At 52.9% G+C, this 19,099-nt stretch overlaps 8 protein-coding genes across 8 annotated transcripts; 2 read left to right on the forward strand and 6 right to left on the reverse strand.

Annotated features, from left to right (window-relative positions):
- Window positions 1-190: 190 nt before the first annotated feature.
- PFLUO_LOCUS2545 (ribosome-binding protein) lies at window positions 191-2,079 on the reverse strand (the record flags this gene model as incomplete). The annotated part of the gene is made up of 6 exons (XM_073779697.1): window positions 191-1,014; window positions 1,071-1,159; window positions 1,225-1,438; window positions 1,512-1,801; window positions 1,862-1,960; window positions 2,015-2,079. The coding sequence occupies 6 exons, from the start codon at window positions 2,077-2,079 to the stop codon at window positions 191-193; spliced, it is 1,581 nt and encodes a 526-aa protein (XP_073636626.1).
- A 660-nt stretch (window positions 2,080-2,739) lies between these two features.
- On the reverse strand, window positions 2,740-5,298 carry PFLUO_LOCUS2546 (Transcription factor bye1; the record flags this gene model as incomplete). The annotated part of the gene is made up of 3 exons (XM_073779698.1): window positions 2,740-4,482; window positions 4,540-5,171; window positions 5,223-5,298. The coding sequence occupies 3 exons, from the start codon at window positions 5,296-5,298 to the stop codon at window positions 2,740-2,742; spliced, it is 2,451 nt and encodes an 816-aa protein (XP_073636627.1).
- Window positions 5,299-5,984: 686 nt separating this feature from the next.
- PFLUO_LOCUS2547 (uncharacterized protein) lies at window positions 5,985-6,761 on the forward strand (the record flags this gene model as incomplete). The annotated part of the gene is made up of 1 exon (XM_073779699.1): window positions 5,985-6,761. One exon carries the CDS (start codon window positions 5,985-5,987, stop codon window positions 6,759-6,761), a length of 777 nt encoding a protein of 258 aa, XP_073636628.1.
- Window positions 6,762-6,882: 121 nt separating this feature from the next.
- On the reverse strand, window positions 6,883-8,642 carry PFLUO_LOCUS2548 (uncharacterized protein; the record flags this gene model as incomplete). The annotated part of the gene is made up of 2 exons (XM_073779701.1): window positions 6,883-8,516; window positions 8,573-8,642. The coding sequence occupies 2 exons, from the start codon at window positions 8,640-8,642 to the stop codon at window positions 6,883-6,885; spliced, it is 1,704 nt and encodes a 567-aa protein (XP_073636629.1).
- Window positions 8,643-8,876: 234 nt separating this feature from the next.
- PFLUO_LOCUS2549 (Proteasome subunit alpha type-3) lies at window positions 8,877-9,822 on the forward strand (the record flags this gene model as incomplete). The annotated part of the gene is made up of 4 exons (XM_073779702.1): window positions 8,877-8,900; window positions 8,959-9,143; window positions 9,207-9,625; window positions 9,683-9,822. The coding sequence occupies 4 exons, from the start codon at window positions 8,877-8,879 to the stop codon at window positions 9,820-9,822; spliced, it is 768 nt and encodes a 255-aa protein (XP_073636630.1).
- An 894-nt stretch (window positions 9,823-10,716) lies between these two features.
- Window positions 10,717-10,938, reverse strand: PFLUO_LOCUS2550 (uncharacterized protein; the record flags this gene model as incomplete). Its single annotated transcript, XM_073779703.1, has 1 exon — window positions 10,717-10,938. The coding sequence occupies one exon, from the start codon at window positions 10,936-10,938 to the stop codon at window positions 10,717-10,719; it is 222 nt and encodes a 73-aa protein (XP_073636631.1).
- Window positions 10,939-14,521: 3,583 nt separating this feature from the next.
- On the reverse strand, window positions 14,522-15,742 carry PFLUO_LOCUS2551 (uncharacterized protein; the record flags this gene model as incomplete). Its single annotated transcript, XM_073779704.1, has 1 exon — window positions 14,522-15,742. One exon carries the CDS (start codon window positions 15,740-15,742, stop codon window positions 14,522-14,524), a length of 1,221 nt encoding a protein of 406 aa, XP_073636632.1.
- A 1,477-nt stretch (window positions 15,743-17,219) lies between these two features.
- PFLUO_LOCUS2552 (uncharacterized protein) lies at window positions 17,220-18,422 on the reverse strand (the record flags this gene model as incomplete). The annotated part of the gene is made up of 1 exon (XM_073779705.1): window positions 17,220-18,422. The coding sequence occupies one exon, from the start codon at window positions 18,420-18,422 to the stop codon at window positions 17,220-17,222; it is 1,203 nt and encodes a 400-aa protein (XP_073636633.1).
- Window positions 18,423-19,099: the final 677 nt, after the last annotated feature.

The following is a 19,099-nucleotide window of genomic DNA, read 5'->3' on the forward strand; positions in this document are numbered from 1 at the left end:
GTAGGAATCACTCGAATTTATGTTCTACACTGAAATACTAGTTGCTGGTGGATTGTGTACCAAAAGTGGCTACCTTTTGACGCCGTTTTGAAGTCTATTTCAGGACTTTTGTTGTATTGAGAACACATTGAGAACAAAAGAGTCAAAAACACGCCAGCCATGATCGTCAAGGATATCACTCGCAGAAAGTTCATTCGCCATCCTCCATGTTCAGCTCGTCGAAGTTATCAAGCAACTCATCCATGTTGATCTTGGGCACCTCGTCATCACTACCCTCGTCCTCATCCATCTCGTCGGCCTCGCCCATCGCTTGCGGCTTGTTCCGGGTCTTATATAGATCCAGGGCCTGCCTCATCTCGTGATCCTCTTCGATATCACGCAAGAACATCTCATAGTCGGCTTCGAGGCGATTCTGCTCCTGCTCCTGGCGGCGAGATGTCTGGACAGCACCGGCCGCAGCCTCTTCCTCGTACTCGCGGGCCATGCGCCTGAGGCGCCAGGCGCGGTTCTTGGGCTTCTTCTTGCGGGCATAGTGCTTCTTGACGAGGACAACGTCTGGGATGGTCGAGCTGTACTGGCCACTTGCTTCGATCGCTTCGAAGTTATCGTTGTTGAAGACAGTGCCGCTGATGAAATATCCTAGCGCGGAATCACCAACATGAAGGATGCCGCCAAGATGAGTCCGTACGAAGTACTGATTTTGGTTTGATCCGAGATCCGAGGCACGAGCCACAGTCGCTTCGGCTAGGAAGTATCGACCGTTTGACTGGCCGACGGGCTCGATGTCTAGAACAATAAACTCCTTCAACTCGGTGATATCCGCTAAATTCTTGAAGGGCGAGCGCCAGTAGATATTGGCAGGAATTTCAGCAGTTTGGAGGGAAGTTGGATCGATAAGGCTGACGGAGCTTCCTATACGGTGGCAGAGGGTCAAGGGTGAGATATTGCCTAGCTGGCGGGCCAGCTTAATCGGTAGGGCAACTAGGTCGTCTTTGCAGATCGGGATCAGCTCGACTGCGAGGGGGTTAGGAAAAGTTCTAAAGCAGAAATCCAAATAGCGGTTTCCTGACCTGAAAATGTAAACTTATAGCTTTTGACTGAAGTGTGCGTATCCATAGAAATAAGCTCCTGCGACTTCTTCATTTTGCAGGGAACCACGCTGTAAAGATAGCAAAATTAGATCCGACCGGTTTTAGAGAGAGAGAGGAGGAACAGTGCACTCACGATGCAAGAAACTCGTGCATCTTCTCCGCGTGGGATCTTGACGCAAAGTAAAAGTCTAGACCGTCCTTTGCTTCTTTGATATTAACCGTATCCTTGTGTGCACCATTCTTGAGGATGAGCTGCTCTAGGTATAGGAAAGTACGCTTGTGAGGCACTTTCTGTCGAACCTGAACGGAAGCTCTCCACGTATTATGGGTAAAGGACTTCTGGCAATCTAAACAGGAGGAGAAGGGGTTAGCCAATCTTATCATCTTAAAGCATACTCTTCGGCGGATCCGATAACATACCAGGACACTGCTGTGATGCAACCACAAATTCCACCTCGAATGTCTGTTGAATGATTGTGCCCTGGAAAGCCTCTTGCTGGATAGTGATCTTGACCTTGATCCGACGGGAGTGAGGTTCGGTCCAGATGAAACTAGCGTCAATGATTCGGACTTTCGACAAGCCACGAAGCCGACGCAGACAAACAGCGAGCAGTTCCTTCGATTCGAGCGCGGCAACGACCCAGCTAGTTGGGGGCTGCAGCCACCGCTCGCAGTCCCTACACGCATGCAGGACTCCGTCTCGTTGAATCCTAAAAAGTTGTCAACCACCAGATTTCGATTTTTTCAGCACAGAGAATAGAGATATATACCCTTGGGACACGTCGATGGTGAGTCTCACACAATCCTGACACAAGGCTCCGGCCGAGGTGGTTCCATCGATCGCAGCACCGCAGTTGCAGCAAAGAATTCTACATCCCACCAGTTAGCATGAAAAAAAAAGGATTTGGATGATAAGAACTCACGTCGCACTGACGGGCTGCTCCTGCAGTCCCGACATGGGGACGGGGGCATCCAGATCCATCGACATCTTGCGCAGGACCCAAACGGCAGAAATGAGCAAAATGAAAGAGTTGAAGACTCAAGCGACTGCTATCGGAACTTTTTGCCCCCGCTTCAATATTTTTGTGGCTGACTCAGCGTTTGTCTGGTTTGCACCCGCGATAGTTGGACTATCGATAACAGAGATAATCAGTACTACAGTACCGAAGGAACTATATTTCTCTTTCTCTCTTCTATGTTATGATACGAAGGTGTTGAAAAAAAGTATTCAACCTAACAAAGGCGGGATTTTAATTGCAAATAACTACTGCAGTGTGGAATAATACCTCTGCATGGCCCAGATTCCTCAAAACGAGGCCATCAGACACGAAAAACAAGGCATGAAAAGATCAAGGACAATAACTAATAATGTAAAAAACCTAACAGTTCCCTTTTAGAGAGAAAGAACAACAGGCCGAACAAGCAGATATGACAGCAAGATATTCGACCGCTCATGTGTGTCCGAATCCATACAAAATCCCTCCCAGGTACAAAAAAAAGCACAACATCCATAACACCAGACCGCAGTTGACGCGGCTCACAAACAACCCGCGTGGTAAAAATGAGTGAATCAAATCGTGAAAATTAATCTCAGACACAAAACAAAATGCTGTACAGTACAGGTCATGGATTTTCTTTCTTCTTCCTATCAGTTCTGAGGAACGTGGCCGTTCGCCTGGGTCTCGAACAGAGCTTGCATCAGGGCCTCGTAGTTGGCTGCAGCGGCGGGCTGCCGGGCGAGGATATCACGGACAACATTCAACTGCGCCATATCCACGTTCGGGGCGGTTTGGAGAAGTTTCTGAATAGCTGGGGCATTCACTTGCGCGCCGAGCACCTGCATTGCGGCGGCCATGCCGGTGACGCCAGACTGCTGCTGGTACGCCGGGAACTGGGCCGCGGGTTGGGCGGGGGAGCCACCAAAAGCAGAGGGGGGGGTCGGCGCGACCTGAGCAGCGGGTCCATGGCCGGGGGTCATGTAGGATTGCTGGGGCGTGGTTCCTGTTGCAGTGACGGGACTGGCGGTGGCCGGAGGCTCCTGGCTGGGGTGGTGGGAGGAAGGCTGCACGGATGGAGGGTTTGATTCGCCGGTCTTGACGACAAAGACGACGAGAAGCATGCGTTCGGCGGCAGGGCCTTCGAGCGAGTTGTTCTCCAGGAGTTCAATGAACTCGGGCTTCTTCGTAGCGCCGGCTTCGATGGGGACAATGTACGTGTCCTTCACCATTGTCACCGGGTGCTTGCCGATCACGCCGTACCGGTTACGGCCCTGGAAGTAATCGAACAGTTTGTTAAACCCGGCTTGCTCTCCAGGTAGCTCGGGGGTGCCGACGGCAAGTACCGACACATCTGTTGAGGTGCTGAAGCGCAATCCACAGAGGTAGTTGCTTGCCAGCTGGACATCGATGCGTCCGTCAATCAGCAAGGTCGGTGGAGCAAGTTGGCCCCATGAGACTCGTCCGCTCAGGTCTGCACCACCGACATGTTTCGCGGAAGACATAAATTCCGCAACAGGGGTCATCGCCATCTTGCCGCGCCAAACAATGCCTTCCTCCTGGAAGTCCTTGGGTGAATAAGGCGGAGACTCCGGCTCCTCATCGCGCAGAAGCTGATCGATCTCTGCATCCGCTTGGACCTTGCCACGGAATTCAGGCTCGCGGATGTTGGTGGCGACCTCAGGAAAGACGTGATCGTGGTGCGCGCTATCTGGCGACTGGCCACGGGCATGCTGCCCGGGCGCGCGAGACTTGGCCGACTGTTGTAGCTTCGGACTGACTGGGCTCTGCACTGAGGGGCTGCCCTCAGTCTCGGCCATGCTTCGACGCGGAGCAGCAGAGAAGACGGAGTCGGTGGCGGCACTGTGCGTCTCATCTTCCACCAACTCTTCGCCCTTGTGTGTGCGTCTGATTCGGGGCCCCTGCTCTTGAACAATGATGTGTTGGCGCTCAGATTCGCGCTTTATCTCGGCGTCCTTTTGCTGCAATTCCTCGCTGGCCATATCCTCCGGCTTCATCTTAGACAGAGCGTCCGGGGAGAGACCACCTACGAGCAAACGATCCCGTAGAGAAGGGTTCTTCTTTACGTTGAACAGGATCGTCCGTAATTGCAGTTTATATGGTTCGTTGGGCTCCCCTGTCTTCCCGCAGATATTGTCATACAAGGCATTCTCGATCAGAAGACCGAGTTGCCGTGCCGCCTCCTCTGGTGACTGCCCCTTGGGCAGGGTAAATGTCCCCTTCTTCTGAGCCCCAGCAATCTGTTCTACAAATAGCTTGACTAGGGCAGTAGCAGCGCTTCTCCGAGCAGGAATTGTAAGCTCCTCGAGGGAACCGACAATGGGAGACTCCGGAGCTGCGGAAGAAGACATTCGTTGCTGCTTGTTCTGGGGTCCCTGTTGAAAAGATACATCAGCAAGCTGGATTTCGCCACTCGTCCAGAGACCACTCACCGTTTCCGTGTCTGTGTTGTCTTCAAGCTTGCGCTTCTGCGTGCTGGAACGACGGGAGTCGCCAGCATGGCCGTTCTTCTCCGGCTCGGCTGAAGCTGACCCTGCTGCAGCAGGAGAGGCAGCCGGAACAGGTGTTGCAGAGGCAGCCGTTCGGGCTGGCGTACTCTCGCTTGCCCGACTCTTCCGGGCGCCTTTCTTGCCCTTCTTGCCCTTTTTCTTCTTCTCTTCGGCTTCCTGGCGCCGCTTTTCCTCAAGCTGTTCCCATGGTTTTTCGCCTCGCGCAATTTTGGCGAGAAGGGCCTTGTGATTCTCCGGCCGGCATTGCTCACAATAGTATTCCTCTGGCTCCTGGCCCTTGGGAAAGACCAGGCCCATGCAGTCGTTGTGTTGCCATGCAGAACATGAATCACAGCAGATCATATCCCGCTCTGTTTCCTCCTCTTCTTCGTATTGACCACAGATGCATCGAATGATCTCTTCGTCTTCTCCGTCGGCGGATTCGGGTGTAGGTTCGGCGGACGTTTTCTTGTCTTTTGGGCCTTTCCCTTTGCCTTTCTTCGGGGCATCGGCGGCCACGATATCGAGGTTCTTGTGTTGGCCCTTGGTGGCCCGGCCGGAGCGTCGTGGTTCATCTGATCTTGCAGTTAGCGTGTGCCTTCCAGCAAATAACCCCAGTCCAGCACAATGGCCAGCGGCCACCTCTGGGTGGGCTGAAGACGAATGGCCTGTGGGGTCGGTGTACAAGAGCTTACCAGCCATGGTGAAGGTCACTGGTGGATTTCTACGGCGCGTTGTAGAAAAGGACGACTCTTCCTTGGGTTCAAACTATGCACCGGCGCTGCCCAGCAGCGATCGCAACAAAGACTCTCTACGGTTGCTCAAAGGGGCTAAAGTAATACACAAGAGAAGGCGCTGCACAAGCGCGGGAGCCTGGTCCACAGTATTACTTGGTGTCGGCTCAAGCTATCCAGACGCGCGGTGGCGAGGAATGCGCCAGGCCGTGGTGTTGGCAGAGTCTGTCCCCTTGCCGCGCGTGCGCAAGCTTGAGCGGGGTCGCGTGGAGAGTATGAGACACCGGAGACGCGCCCTGCAAGAAAAAAAAGAGTGAGGAGCGACCGATGAAAACGAAAACACGACCGCTCAAGCAGATTGGTGAAGGTTGATGGTGTTGGCGAGAGTGGGTGAAGGATGAATGAAGATGGAGAGTTGAGCAGGAACGGACGGACGGGACTCGTGCGTTAGTTATGGCAGCATCACGTGATAACATGCTGTTTTGCCACCGCCTTGCCATGCCACACCAGCCACTCGCGGCTGAAACGGACCTGTGCCATCATCGAGCTTGTTATTCATATCTCCCCCACTGGCAACCGACCTGTACAGCCCACTTTCTAATCGACTATCTGCTTCTAATCAACAATACAACGTTTCCTACGATCGTGCTCACCATGGCGGACGTCCGCTCGCTCCTCCGCAATGAACTAGCTACCCGCAAAGGCACATCGCAGCCCAACACCGCAGGCAACCGAATCAGCAAGAAGCGCAAAGTCGACAGCGGCGATGGGCACATGCGCAAGAAGATGCGCAGCACAGCCCTCGATGCTGTTCATTCTACATCAAACACTCCAAATCCGCAGCCGCCCAGTGCCCAAGAAGGAGACTCAGAAGAAGAAGAGGCGGATGTTGCTGGCCGCGAGACTCCCATAGACGAAGACGAAGAAATGACCGGTCCTCTGTCGGTGGCAGAACCGCAACAAATGACTCCGATGGCGACTGCCGAGCCCGCGCAACAGCAGATTTCATCAGCGGCAGTCGACGAAGACGAATGGGCGGCCTTTGAGCGCGAGGTCGCCGCCCCGACGCGAACGGTGCCGGCTGCAATCTCAGCAGAAGCCACTATCTCAGCAGCACCGGTGATGGCGGAGGAGCTGGCTGCGCAGGAAGATCGGCAGAAAGAGATGAGTGCGACGAGAGCACGTGAAGCCGAGCTGGAGGGCGAGCGCGAGGATGCGGCGCGGATGTTGGAAGAGGAGTTTGACCAGATGGAGGAGTTGGAAGTGCGCGTGCAGAGTATGAAGCATAAGCGGGAGGAACTGCGGCAGAAGCTTGTTGAGGGCCGGAATCGCATACCCCCGCAGCAGGACCAGGATATGGCCTCTGCTGAGAGTGATAGTGACAGTGACGAGGATGTGGATGAGGACTGGGATGATTGGCGCTTCAAATGATGATGAGATGAACATTTTTCTCTCTCTTGGTCTACTGTGATACCCTCAGGAAATTGAATGAACTGTTTCCTCTCCAGATTATTTGTCCGTCTAATAAAGTAGTGTACATGTTTGGTGTTCATCACGGCTTTTCATCTCCGGCCCCCTCGTCGATCTCCATGTAGCTCCGGAGTCCGTCTTTGCCGACTCGCATCGCCTCTTCGATTTCGGCCTCGCCTTCTCGTAAGAGGTGCTTGCCCCGAAGCAGATCACCACGCTGACGCCGTTTCTCTTCGTCCACCCGCCTCTCTCGGTCCACCAGAGCCTTCTCACGCTTCTCGCGTTCGACTCGTCTCCGATCAAGCTCGGCTTGCTGCTCCGCAGTCAATTTCTCCTCGGGTGCGGGAGGGAGAGTGGATATGAAGGCCTCGATTAATGGGTTGCGCACTTTCGGCGCAAGGGCGATGTAACGAATGTCCGTGATGATTGAGGTCGGTAGGGCCTCCAGATTGGACGAGCGATTCAAGGCATGAAGCGGGACGGATTTGAGGAGAGCTGAAAGGTCCGACTTGCGGTTACTTTCGGGTTGCTTGAGCCGTGAAATGTAGTCGCGGTAGAATTTCTCGCGGTCCTTGTCGGAGAGCTGGGTGTCCTTCATCTCCGACTCCTTTCTGTACTTGCGCTTGAACTCGGGCCAGTACAGCTTGGGCGTGGCGTATTCCTGCAAGAAAGCCAGGTACTTGACGCGCGGGTCTTGTTTCTCCTGCTTCTCTTTGCGTTCTTTGACTTCTTGGATTCGGTCCCGGCTCCAATTGGAGAAAATCTCGCGCCGTGCCTTCATGTTCTGAGGCGCGGTGTATCTGCTATCATCAAATATGCGGCCTTCTTCAATGATGCTTTCCCATGGCGTGAATGGATTAATGTTATAGTCGTCGAGTAGATCCCGGAAGAGCGCCTCCGCATCAGCATCGGTCAATGCAAGACCCTCTGCGCCTTCTTCCCAATCTTCCCCGGGCTCGCCATATTCTTCTGGATCCAACCCATATTCTTCACCCATGGCAGCCAATTGGTATTCCAGGTCCGCCTCGGTGAACTCTACCGGCTGGTCTTGGGCACCTTCGCTCTCGGTCCGGGCACGTTTTGACGGTTGGTCGCCTTCCCCTTCACTGTCCGTCACCTCAACCTCCTCGTATTCGTCGCTGTCGTAAATACCCTCAGCGCCCTCAACAGCGGCATCAGGTTCCGCAGATGCAATTTCCTCCTTTTGCGGAGCAGTTGTCATCTGTTCTGTAGCTGGGATTTGTTCCTCAGGTTTCTCGCCTCGTTCGTTTCTTTCTTGCTTCTCACGCTCCAGACGGTCATATTCAACCACCCCCTTCAGCACCTCTTGGGGAATCTTCCAAAAGCTCTCGTTGGTTTCCGGGTTATGAACAAACCGCCGGCCAAGCTTGGTTTTCACCAGTAGCCATGGCGCACAGTCCGGAATGGAATGCTTCGACTTTGGCCTGTCTTCAGGGCCCCGTCGCCCCCGGTCCTGATAGCCCTTTCCGCCACGAAACCCTCCTCGACCACGGCCATGCTGCGGCACTCCAAATTGTGTGGGATCGGAGCCTGCGGGCCCGTACGGCGTTGAGGAAAAAGGTGGCAGGGTCTCGGGCGCAAAGGATGGTGCGGGCTGAGAAACATCTGGAGCGGTCACAGGAGGTTGAGGAGCCTGCACTTGTGGGCGGGTATATGTCGACTGCTTTGTGGTGGAATTATAATAGTACAAGTGCCCTGCGGCGGGGAGTTAGAGAATGCCATGTGGAGGGAAACAATGGACGTAAACTCACCTGAAGGAGCGCGATGCTCCGACCAGCCTGGGGGTAAAGGGGGAGGAGGAGTATAGGTCGACTTGAGCATGGTCAATGGGTGGTGGGAGAGTAAGTCAAGTGTCTACAATGTGAATTCGACACCAATCGACATCGTGAGAGATCACGTGACAAAGGACGCGCGAGGGCGAGCTGCCTGGTCTTGCTGCCGGAGCTTCTAGTCTTCCCAACCATCATCCCTCAACCTTCCCTCAACCTTCCCTCGACCCTCGTGTTCTAGCTATTATAATCCTTCTCTCTATCCCCTTCTTCTGTTTCATGCACCATGTCTCGGAGATATGATTCACGGGTGTGCCATTCCGTCATCCCGTCGCTCCCCAACAGCTCCAGCTAACTGATGCCACCAGACTACCATCTTCTCTCCAGAGGGGCGATTGTACCAAGTCGAATATGCGCTCGAAGCCATCTCCCACGCCGGTACAGCCCTGGGGATTCTTGCCAAGGACGGAATTGTGCTCGCGGCCGAGAGGAAGGTGACCAGCAAGCTCTTGGAGCAGGACACCTCCGCCGAGAAGCTCTACACCATCAATGAGTACGCCTGCCTCCCTTCCCCTCCCCTTTCTAATGTGTGGTATGGTTCACTAATATCTAACAGTAACATGATCTGCGCCGTCGCGGGCATGAATGCTGACGCCAATATCCTGATCAACTACGCCCGCCAAAACGCCCAGCGCTACCTCATCACTTACAACGAAGACATCCCCTGCGAGCAGCTCGTCCGGCGGCTGTGCGACCTGAAGCAAGGCTACACCCAGCACGGTGGTCTCCGTCCGTTCGGTGTGTCATTCATCTATGCCGGGTACGACCACCTCCGCCAGTTCCAGCTGTACCAGAGCAACCCGAGCGGGAATTACGGTGGATGGAAGGCGACGAGTGTGGGCGCCAACAATGCCAGTGCGCAGAGTCTCCTCAAGCAGGATTACAAGGAGGATTGCGATTTGAAGGAGGCGTGTGCCATGGCGGTCAAGGTTCTGAGCAAGACGATGGACTCGACAAAGCTGAGCAGCGAAAAGAGTGAGTGTATCTCCTTTCCCGTCTATGTTCATATACTTACTGACCATCCCCTCCCAGTCGAGTTTGCAACAGTGGGAAGGACCAAGGATGGGAAGATCTACCACCACCTATGGACCGCCGATGAGATTGACGCCCTGCTGCGGGACCAAGGACTTGCCAAGGTCGATGATGAGCCGGAGGCGGGCGACATAAAATAGACCGGGTCTTTTCTGCGCTCTTTCTTCTGTTTCAGATACTTGAAATCGAACTGGTTTTCTCCCACCATCCGTCTCCTGCACCCTCCGTGACGTGGCATGTGCCCACTTGTCCTGGTCTTCAATTCAATTGTTGTCTTGGGTAGCCCATTCGACGAGTTTAATTTCCACCGCTGCACACAGGCATGTCCACGTATCTATGGGGACCTGAATGGCTTGTGACCCCGGTCAGCCCTCGGGTGGAATCCGTAGTTTGTTGGCGATGATCGACGCAGCGACTGATATTTAATTCTCCGATTCCTAGACTTGCAATTAGGACAGACCATAGACGCTAATGTCATTGTTTGATTCTCATACACCGCTGTCTGGTCACGTGTCGGCTCCCATTATGGAGGGGCATCGTCCGTCCTCTGGTGCTCTCCCCCTTTGCCCTAACGAATATTGGGATTGCTCCCCACGAAAAATCGAATGGTTGGTAGCCCAACTCTTCTGTGTTTCAGATCTTCTCCGTTCTCTTCAATTGCGGAGACTGTGCCCCTCTACCATGCGATTGAGACCGTCTCAGCGAACCGCTCACCCAAGACCCCGGGGCGCTTAGCATAGGCGTGTTCCATCCCGCAGCCTCTCCTGTCAGCGGAATCTTACCAGTAAGGACAATTACAGCCTATCAATCAGGGAATTTCAGGAACTCGACCAATGAGACTTTTCGTCATTTCCCCTCGAAGGGGTGCTATCCTGCCCTAGTGTTGCAAAGACCCGACTCGAATAAGAAGTCACAAATCGTGGAACGGTGAAACATGGAAATCCTTGGAAATATCTCCAGAAGGAGAAACAGCAAGAAAAAGAAAAAAAGCAAACATCATAATTCCGAAAACCAAAGCAAATCCAGAGGCCGTCCTATCTCGTGAGAGTGCTCCTCCGATCCTCGCGCTCCCTCTGCAGTGAGCGGATCTCGGTATCCAGGTCTTTGATGAGCTTCAGAGATCGATCCATCGAGGCTATCAGCGTGGCCCCCTCGCGTTTCCACCGATCCAGCCGGTCAAGCTCGGCGCTACGACGGCGAAATTTGGTCTCGATCTTCTCACAGAGCCGACACTTGCTGTTGTCGTTCTCAGTCATATTGACTAGCCTCATGCCGCATGTTTCGCCCGTACGATATTCGTAATTGCACCGGTGAGCAAAGCTCGTCCAGCTCCAGTCTCCACAGGCATATCGTTTCTGGTTGTAAAAACACATGCCTATCAGATCTGTTAACGCTACTCCATCTGATACCGCCGATCCAAAAAAAAAAAACTAAAAAAACTTACTGGCTCACAGGTACGGTCGTTGTTTCAGCCTGTATCACGAGCGCTATTGGTGGTACCTGACTGTCAAACTCGAGTTGGCAATGTCGACTACCCCTCTGATCAAGATGGCCAACGAATTGGGCGTGTTCACCCAAGTTGAAACAGCTTTTGATTTCAACTTTTTTTTGGAAGAATATCTATTGACCTCAATTGATCGTCTGATGCTTGCAGTTTGAAACTGGGGTTGATTGAGAAAACGCCTTCAGCCGTTGAGGGACTCAACTCCTCTATTTATGTTTCGGACATGATTGTCATGCCACGGTCTGGCTCCCCGATTTTCGTGTCATCGGATTGTTGATCGACGCTCGCCACTGTGTGATGGCTTATCATCCATGGGTCCTCGGTCACTAGAATCCACATCTTATTTCCTTGATAGTCGATCCGGTTGGCTGTCAGCAGTTCTCCGGGTGGTGGAGACCGTGCGATGCCCAGGACATCTGGAATGGGACTATCAGGATCAAACGATTGCTTCATCAATGCATGCAGCTTCTTGCTGTGGCAATGCCTTACCTCCGCGGGATGCACCAGCAAGAGAAAATCCCGCAATGCATGGCTACCGTTCTCTCCGTCTCTGCAATCCGACCACTGCAGTCATGTCGCCGTCAATCCCCTTCCCCGCCTTGATGTGGATGCCGTTCGCATGAAGCCGGACCCTCATGGAGGGCTGTTGGCGTTTGCCAGCTGTCACTCTGATGCAATCCTCGGTGCTATCCAGCCAAGGGTTACCTGGTTTCCATGCAGAGCAGAAGGCACTATTGTTGCGAGTGCGTGGGGACTGCCTGCACGTTCCCCCTGTCTACCCGAAATGAATGTTCGATAATCCCATGTTTTCTCCAAGGCAATGGCCACTGATTGGTTCAACCACATGACCTGGCCATAGACTTCGACTCGGATTGAAGCCACACCCCTCGGTGACGGAAATTGCTATCCAATATTTTCGTATGTGTGACCGCATCTGCACACTCCTGGATACTTTGCGGCTTTTCTCACCGGGCCTACTGCCCTGACCTCCGCGTACGGTGCTGCGACCATACCTTGTTGATCCCCTCTCACCCACTTTCTCCTGTCGAGCTTTGAATTCGCAGGGGTATCAGAATTCAGCTATGATCCCCGTTCCACACCTACGGCACCCTTCCGCGTCGTGCCTGAGAGCCAATGGATTGGCACGCGAGTGGCAATAGTCGCGTCACCGAGGCCCGCATCACCGACACTTACCCTATTCGTCAACATGAGCCACCGAATTGACTCTTGTCTCGCCCGGCCGAAAAATAATCTGAGCGAGATAGATCCATTTTCATTCAGCTGATCACTTGCACCTGCAGAGGAGGAATCCTGCATCTGTTTTCGCTCATGTGTATGGTTCATCACCATCGCCTACAGAAATGATAGGGTATCGTCGCTGCGCGGCGTTCCTCGCCGGGCAAGAATCGTGACTCCTTCCACATCTTGCTGAACCGCATGCAGCTGCACCCAGAGCTCAGGACTCTGACGTGGCGCGTTGCTTTTGGTCCTCCATGTCGAGTCCTGGCACTCGGGGCTTGACTGGGGTGGATCCGAGAACGAGAGGACACCAAGCGCGAATATCAGACTGGCTCCTCCCAGAGGCCTAGATGCTATTTTCATCCCCAAGAATCAACGGACATCGATCTTTGTCCGGGATGGGTTGACAGTGCATCCATGTTTCCGATTCTCCTAGGGAGAGACTCGTCAATCGGGCACCAGATCGTCGGGTTTGCTGCCCCATTACGTCCGCGGCTTGGAATGAGACAGACGATCCATGACATGGCCAACTCAACATCCCTGGACAAGGATGGCCAGCAGCCTCAATGGGACGCAATTGCTGGGGGGATCGGTTCTTTCATGCGGCGAGCTGGTCGCATCAGCACTGGAGCCCTCGAATGAATTCTCCAAGCCCCCCTGCGTTTTTGCCTCTCGGCCCCCAGTCATTCGGCCGGAATTCCCTAGTCTGCCCTTGGTGTACCAGACTTTGACCCAGGTACCCAGGATCTGTCCGAAAACAAGAGGAGATCTCAGGCGTGGTTCGTACCCAACGGCGCAGCTGCCAAACGTGTTGTTTTGAGTCATTCCAGACAATTTGGTCCCATTTTTGGGTCATTTTGTTGCCCCATGTCCTTCGGAACCGCGTGCTTCAACGTTGAAATTGAATTTCAGACCCGCATGCACTTTCCCACAGCGCCGGGCTCACAAGGTCCCGTGATCTCCAAGTCAACGGACACTCCCGCACCGATTTACGCACATGCTGGTGCTAGGTGACAAATGGTGGGCGACACATTCGCCTTGGGGGATTCGAAAGTTGGGGGGGTCTGCGGCCCCGTATCCGGTCAGCCGCCACGGATTGGCCGGCTAGAGGAAACGTCTGAGGATGCAGCAGAGCGCGTCGTCCAATGGAACCCCGTGGCCGGGGTGCATACCATCTGCAGCTAATGCGACATCCACTTCCCTGTCCCTTCGGCCCTAGAGAGATCCGTGCATATTAGGGCTTGCTCCCCGGGACACCAAAGGCTGCACTGCATGCGCATCGGTGGGCCGTGTCCGCATCGATGCGGGCCCTCGCATCGTGCTGCTTGCTCCACTGGACATGTGCATGCCCGAATGTGGTGTTCCACCCGGGTACACGCCATGTCAACAATCCCTGAAGTATCTCGGAGTTGCCTTCTTGGTTGTATTACCTTCCATCTTATCTTTTTGGCGAACGCTCGGGGCCATCATAAGAGGCCTACTATACGTGTGTTGGTCTTACCGGCACATGGCTCCGCATGCTAATGAATTAACCTCAATGCTCGTATCTGTCCAACTCAGTACGGTTTTCTCATTTCACGAAGCAACGGAGAATTTGGCGCCGTGATCACCCAATATAGGCCATGACAACACGGACATGAACGCAACCAAATGTTGCATTTGTTCATGTGGTAGAAACGCCATGCCCTTGCTGCTGAAAACCAGAACACTCTGGCGGTCAAGATAATAACAGGTACTCTCAATTGACCAACTGGCATGCACGATGATTCCAGGCGATTCTTCCATTCCATATCAAACCCATATATCTAGGGCCGACTAACTAAACCGCATGTCTAGAGTCTATGAGTCGAGACACAATAGCATAAATATCAATGATACATCAAGATCTTTAATCATTACTTTATCAGGACAAAGAGAGGTACTCCACGGCCAACATTCGAACAATCGGTTTGATAGATAGAGGCTAGTAGGTCATCCATCATACTCGCGCACCAACCATACCATACTTAGGTAGCTATCATGCCTTGATCGGTCCTGCGTAGGCAGAAAGAAAAGCATGGAAAGCCCCTTGCGCATTCTCTCCATCAGTAATTCCATCAGCTCCCTAAACCCTGCAAGCTCCACAGATCACCTTCCATATTTGGGAATAGGTTATCCAAGGCACTCCACTGCTCGATCGAATGAGCCATCTGAAACATGTCTTGCATCGGCATCATGAAAGAAGCATCAAATCCAGGAGCCCCAGCCATGATAGCATCAAGCCATTCTGTACTAGCTGCCGACTTTGTTAAACCATCGGTGACATTTCCCTGTTCAATCTGATGATCGTGTACTGCTGTGTGCGTGTCCGAATGATACTGCAGCAGAAAGTTGATCTTGGGGCCGAGGCTCCGTAAGATACTGGCAGCGCTGGTCGCAACGGAGAAGCGCTCTCCAAATATTTCGCAGACGGTTATAGACAGGTCTACCGCTTTGATGGCTTCGGGTGTCAGCGCACCACGCGGATAAGCCAGTACAAAACCAACAATGGTCATGGATGCATTCCACTGCCATTGGAAAGCCTCATGCCAACCAGTCAGGAGAGTTGTTGTTGACAGCGTTTGATGCAGTATGTTGATGAGTGCCATGGCATGGAGAGCGCATTTTGTGGCCAACTGCTCTGCCAAACTTGAAGCTGGTCCCGGGACAAAGGAGATGAAGGGTCGATAGATGATAGTACACAGAGTGTGATACATAAGCTCCAGGTTCAGGAGTTGACGCTGGAGCCATACCGGCGCAAATGGCTCGATATCTACTTTGGTTCCATCTGTGGAGAAGGGGATGCCATTCTCTTGTCGGCTTGTTTTGAGAGCACGGGGTAGTTCATCTACCCATTGGTCTAGACTTCTGGCATGTAGCTGCAAGAACTCGGCATGAGACTCTAGAGCCTGGGGGTCATCCCAAATGGACTGTCCTTGGGGAATGTTCACTTCTCGTGCGTAGAATGCCTCGTAAATCTCCCGCGCAACAATGAACAACTTCGAGTTATAGAGGTGAAAGCTGAGCCAGGTTTTGTTTTCGCCCAAATGAGGCAAATGAGAACCGGACTGCTTTGCAGCTTCAGGTTGGTCGTCTGGGAGCCCGGGTTCGGCAGGAGAGCGGTGGAGGAGAAATGGTCGACCTAATTTTATGCCAACTTTGGCGTCAAGCCCATAAAGAGCCCACCACACACGCTTCCTCAACTCGCGTTCCGGTTCCGATACCGCGTCCGAGGGTGCAACATGAAGCCCGGCGGCATAAGCTGCTCTAGCGGCCGTGCCACACCAGGTGGCTGACATGTTTTGGAAAGATCCGTTGCATAAGTATATGGAGCACAAGATGAGAGATTGTACCGTCGAGATTGTGGGGCTTTCCAGCTGATAGGTAACTAGCTGCTGACAACGTTGGAAGTATCGATGGCCGGCGACACTGGCGTCTCCATCGATGATGGGCTTTTGTCGCTGAGGGGCTAAGTGTGAGATACCATGCTGCATGCACAAGGCAATGACGATGTCAACGAGCGCAGAAGGCCTTCTTGTGTCTCCAGATGCTGTCCACAGTGATCGGTAGTGGTCCATAAATTCGGATTCATTAATGATAGGAAATAGACATGTATGGTAAGATTTCCAAAACAAATCGAGGAAGTACTCTTCTTGAGTTGGGCTCAGGAGTTCCCCTGCCGCAAAGGGATCCCCAGCGGAAAGGGCGACTTGTTGATCTGAGTCGTCTTGCGGATTTTTATCGGTTGTGCCGTTTAGTAGAGTGGTTGCGGATCCATGAAGAACCATTTGATCAGATTTCTGGGTCTGCTGGAGGATTGTACCCAAGTAACTATTCATGCGCCCAATGAAATAAAAGAGCGATGATGGCCCGTACCATGACGCGTTTGGAGAGCGAGCAGTGCCGATCTCGATGCCCTCCCAAGGGCTATGTCGATTGTGGACCCTTTCTGTCGGCCTTTGCGACATGTGCATGTCTGGGGGCGAATGGCTGGTGCAACTAGACGACCATGCTAGGCCAGCCGAAGAGGTCTGTCCAGGCGAACTGGACGCCCTCGGCGGGCTGGTCATGGAGCTCGGCGGGTACTGGGTTCTGTACCAGAGCAATTCATCTTCGATTTGGTTAATGTGCCCCTTTAGCCTTTCTACCTCTCTATAATGATACCATTAGATGAAGGAATCACACACTGCTTCGAGCGAAATTCCATACCTCATCGCCTGTGGTAGTGTTCTGGGCTCATCCGGCCCACTCCGCAGGCACGGCTCGTTCCTTCGAATACAGGCTCTACACGGGCGTTCATTGTCACACTTGGCCCTTCTCGCGCGACACCAGTCGCAGGCGCGTGGGACTTGCTTCCGCAGGGGTTTGGTAGAAGTGCCTGCCTTCGCCTTGTCTATCCTGTTTTGCGCAAATGAATGCATGGCAGATCAATAAATGTCGATTGCGGTAGCCCACAATTCGAGGTCAATAGGCCACCCGCCAGTGAACCATGCTCAGACGAGTGGTGGTGGTGAGATGTGTAAGCCGGATGGATTCCACTCGGGCTAGAACCCGACCGATGGGCCAATGGCCAATGCTGACCGAGCAATGACAATCACGTGTTTGCTTATAGTAAATCTGGGGTTCATCAACTTACACAGTAGATCAAAAAGTAGAGCCAAAAATAATTAATTCCAAAGGCCTAAGGCGCTTATCAAGCTCTATGGAAGTCTATAAATATAACCATCAAGCCAAGGGACTCCGGGACCATCGTGACTAAACGACAGATCCTAACTCCTATGCGACAACTGCCTCTTCCTTCTGCTCAATCATTGGATGCACAGCATGTGAGTGTGCCTCCACAAATTCCTGGCTGAATGGATAGTCATTGTAGCCCAACCATTGCTTGTGGTTGTAGAAAGTTGGTCTGTTGTACTGAGCTAGAGGGATACCATTCTTAATCCTGAAGATCAAATCTGGATTGGCAATGAAATGGCGACCAAAGGCGACCATGACGTCCCACTTTTGGTAATGTTCCTCGACTGCGCGGGCTGCGGTATCTGGCTGGTAGCCACCTGCAACAATAACCGGTGAGAGGTTGTCCCATTCCTCGAGAATGAAATCCAGTGTCTTGTCCTGATGAATCTTCTTGTCGTTCCAAATCAAGGCTCCAGGGTCCCCAGTTGCCTCGACGAGAGACAGGTAGGCAAACCTCACATTCATCTTCTTGAGCTCCGTGATGAGGTACGTGTACAGCTCACGAAAGTCGGTCTTCTCAGACCCTTGGAAACCAGCGTATGGAGAAAACCGAATAGCCACCCTTTCACCACCGATAGCTCCGACGACAGCCTTGACAACTTCTAGAGTTAACCGAGCTCTGTTTTCGATAGAGCCACCCCATTTATCAGTGCGCTGATTGACACTGGCCGTGAGGAACTGGTCGAGTAGATAACCGTGAGCAGAGTGTATCTCAACGCCATCAGCACCGGCTGAAACCGCACGCTTGGCTGTGTTGACAAAATCTTGGATAGTCTCCAAGATCTCGTTTTCCGTCATAGCCTTGGGTACAATTGCGGATCCCTTCATGGCCACAGCACTGCTGGATCTGTAGGGGAACCCTCGTGCTGCCAGTAGGTCCGGATTAGACGCCCGTCCCATAGCCCAGATCTGCTGGAAAAAGAAGGACCCGTTGGCGTGGACAGCATCGATAATTTTGCGCCAGGCTTCGGTTTGCATATCGCTGACCAATCCGGGGTTATTCCAATTGCCCTCTTCGAGGTGTGAAATTGCTGTGGCTTCTGAGATAACTAGTGTCCCGGGTGAGGAGCCACGGTCGGCATAGTACTTCTGCATAAGCGGCAGAGGAACATGGCCGTCGTCGCTGCGCAGACGAGTCAAAGGAGGGAAGACGATGCGATTTTGTAGCGTGAAGGAGCCAACTCTCAACGGCTTGAAGAGTCTAGACTCTGAGGGGATGTATCTGTCTGCGTTGGAATTCATATTGACTTGACTTGTGTGTGAAATGTTTCTCGAACATGAGAAAGGACCACGACTTCTGACCAGATATATATATCGCGAAGTAGTGTTAATCCAAGGACCTCGTTCACTTGATGTCTTAAATTCCTAATGTGCTGAAAGAGCCGCAATTATATATCCAAATATGTCTCCGGTTAGTCACAAATTCTGATGGTCAATAATGTGTTTTTCAAGGAATGATGCCATTCATTTGCTTACGGAGTTCCGGAGTCAGTCCCTAGGAGGAGTGTGATAGGCTACCCGCGAGGCCTTCTGCCCTATCTCAGCCCCACCGATCCACGACTCCGAAACTCCGTCACGCTAAACCTGAACGCAATTAATTGACATGTGCCCACGGAGTCTCGGAGAGGCGGAGTACTGGGAGTTTAGGAGTGTAGGCGACGGACTCTAGGAGCTAGATCCGGACTAGCTGCCACGGGCTACGTGTCGGATCCAGTCTAGATGTCTGCAGTCCATGTTTCGGAGTCTAGGAGTCGGAGTCTAGGTGCTTATGAGCAGCCACCATGTAACTAGCATTCAGCTGGAATATCACGGTCTAGGAAGGAATGTCCTCATTATAAATTGATTACGGGTTGGGTTATAAAAAGGTGCTCCTGCCCCAGATAAAAACCCAGAACAACAACAGCAGCAAAGCAACAGCA

Source organism: Penicillium psychrofluorescens, assembly GCF_964197705.1.
Source record: "Penicillium psychrofluorescens genome assembly, chromosome: 2".
NCBI classification, from domain to species: Eukaryota; Fungi; Ascomycota; class Eurotiomycetes; order Eurotiales; family Aspergillaceae; genus Penicillium; species Penicillium psychrofluorescens.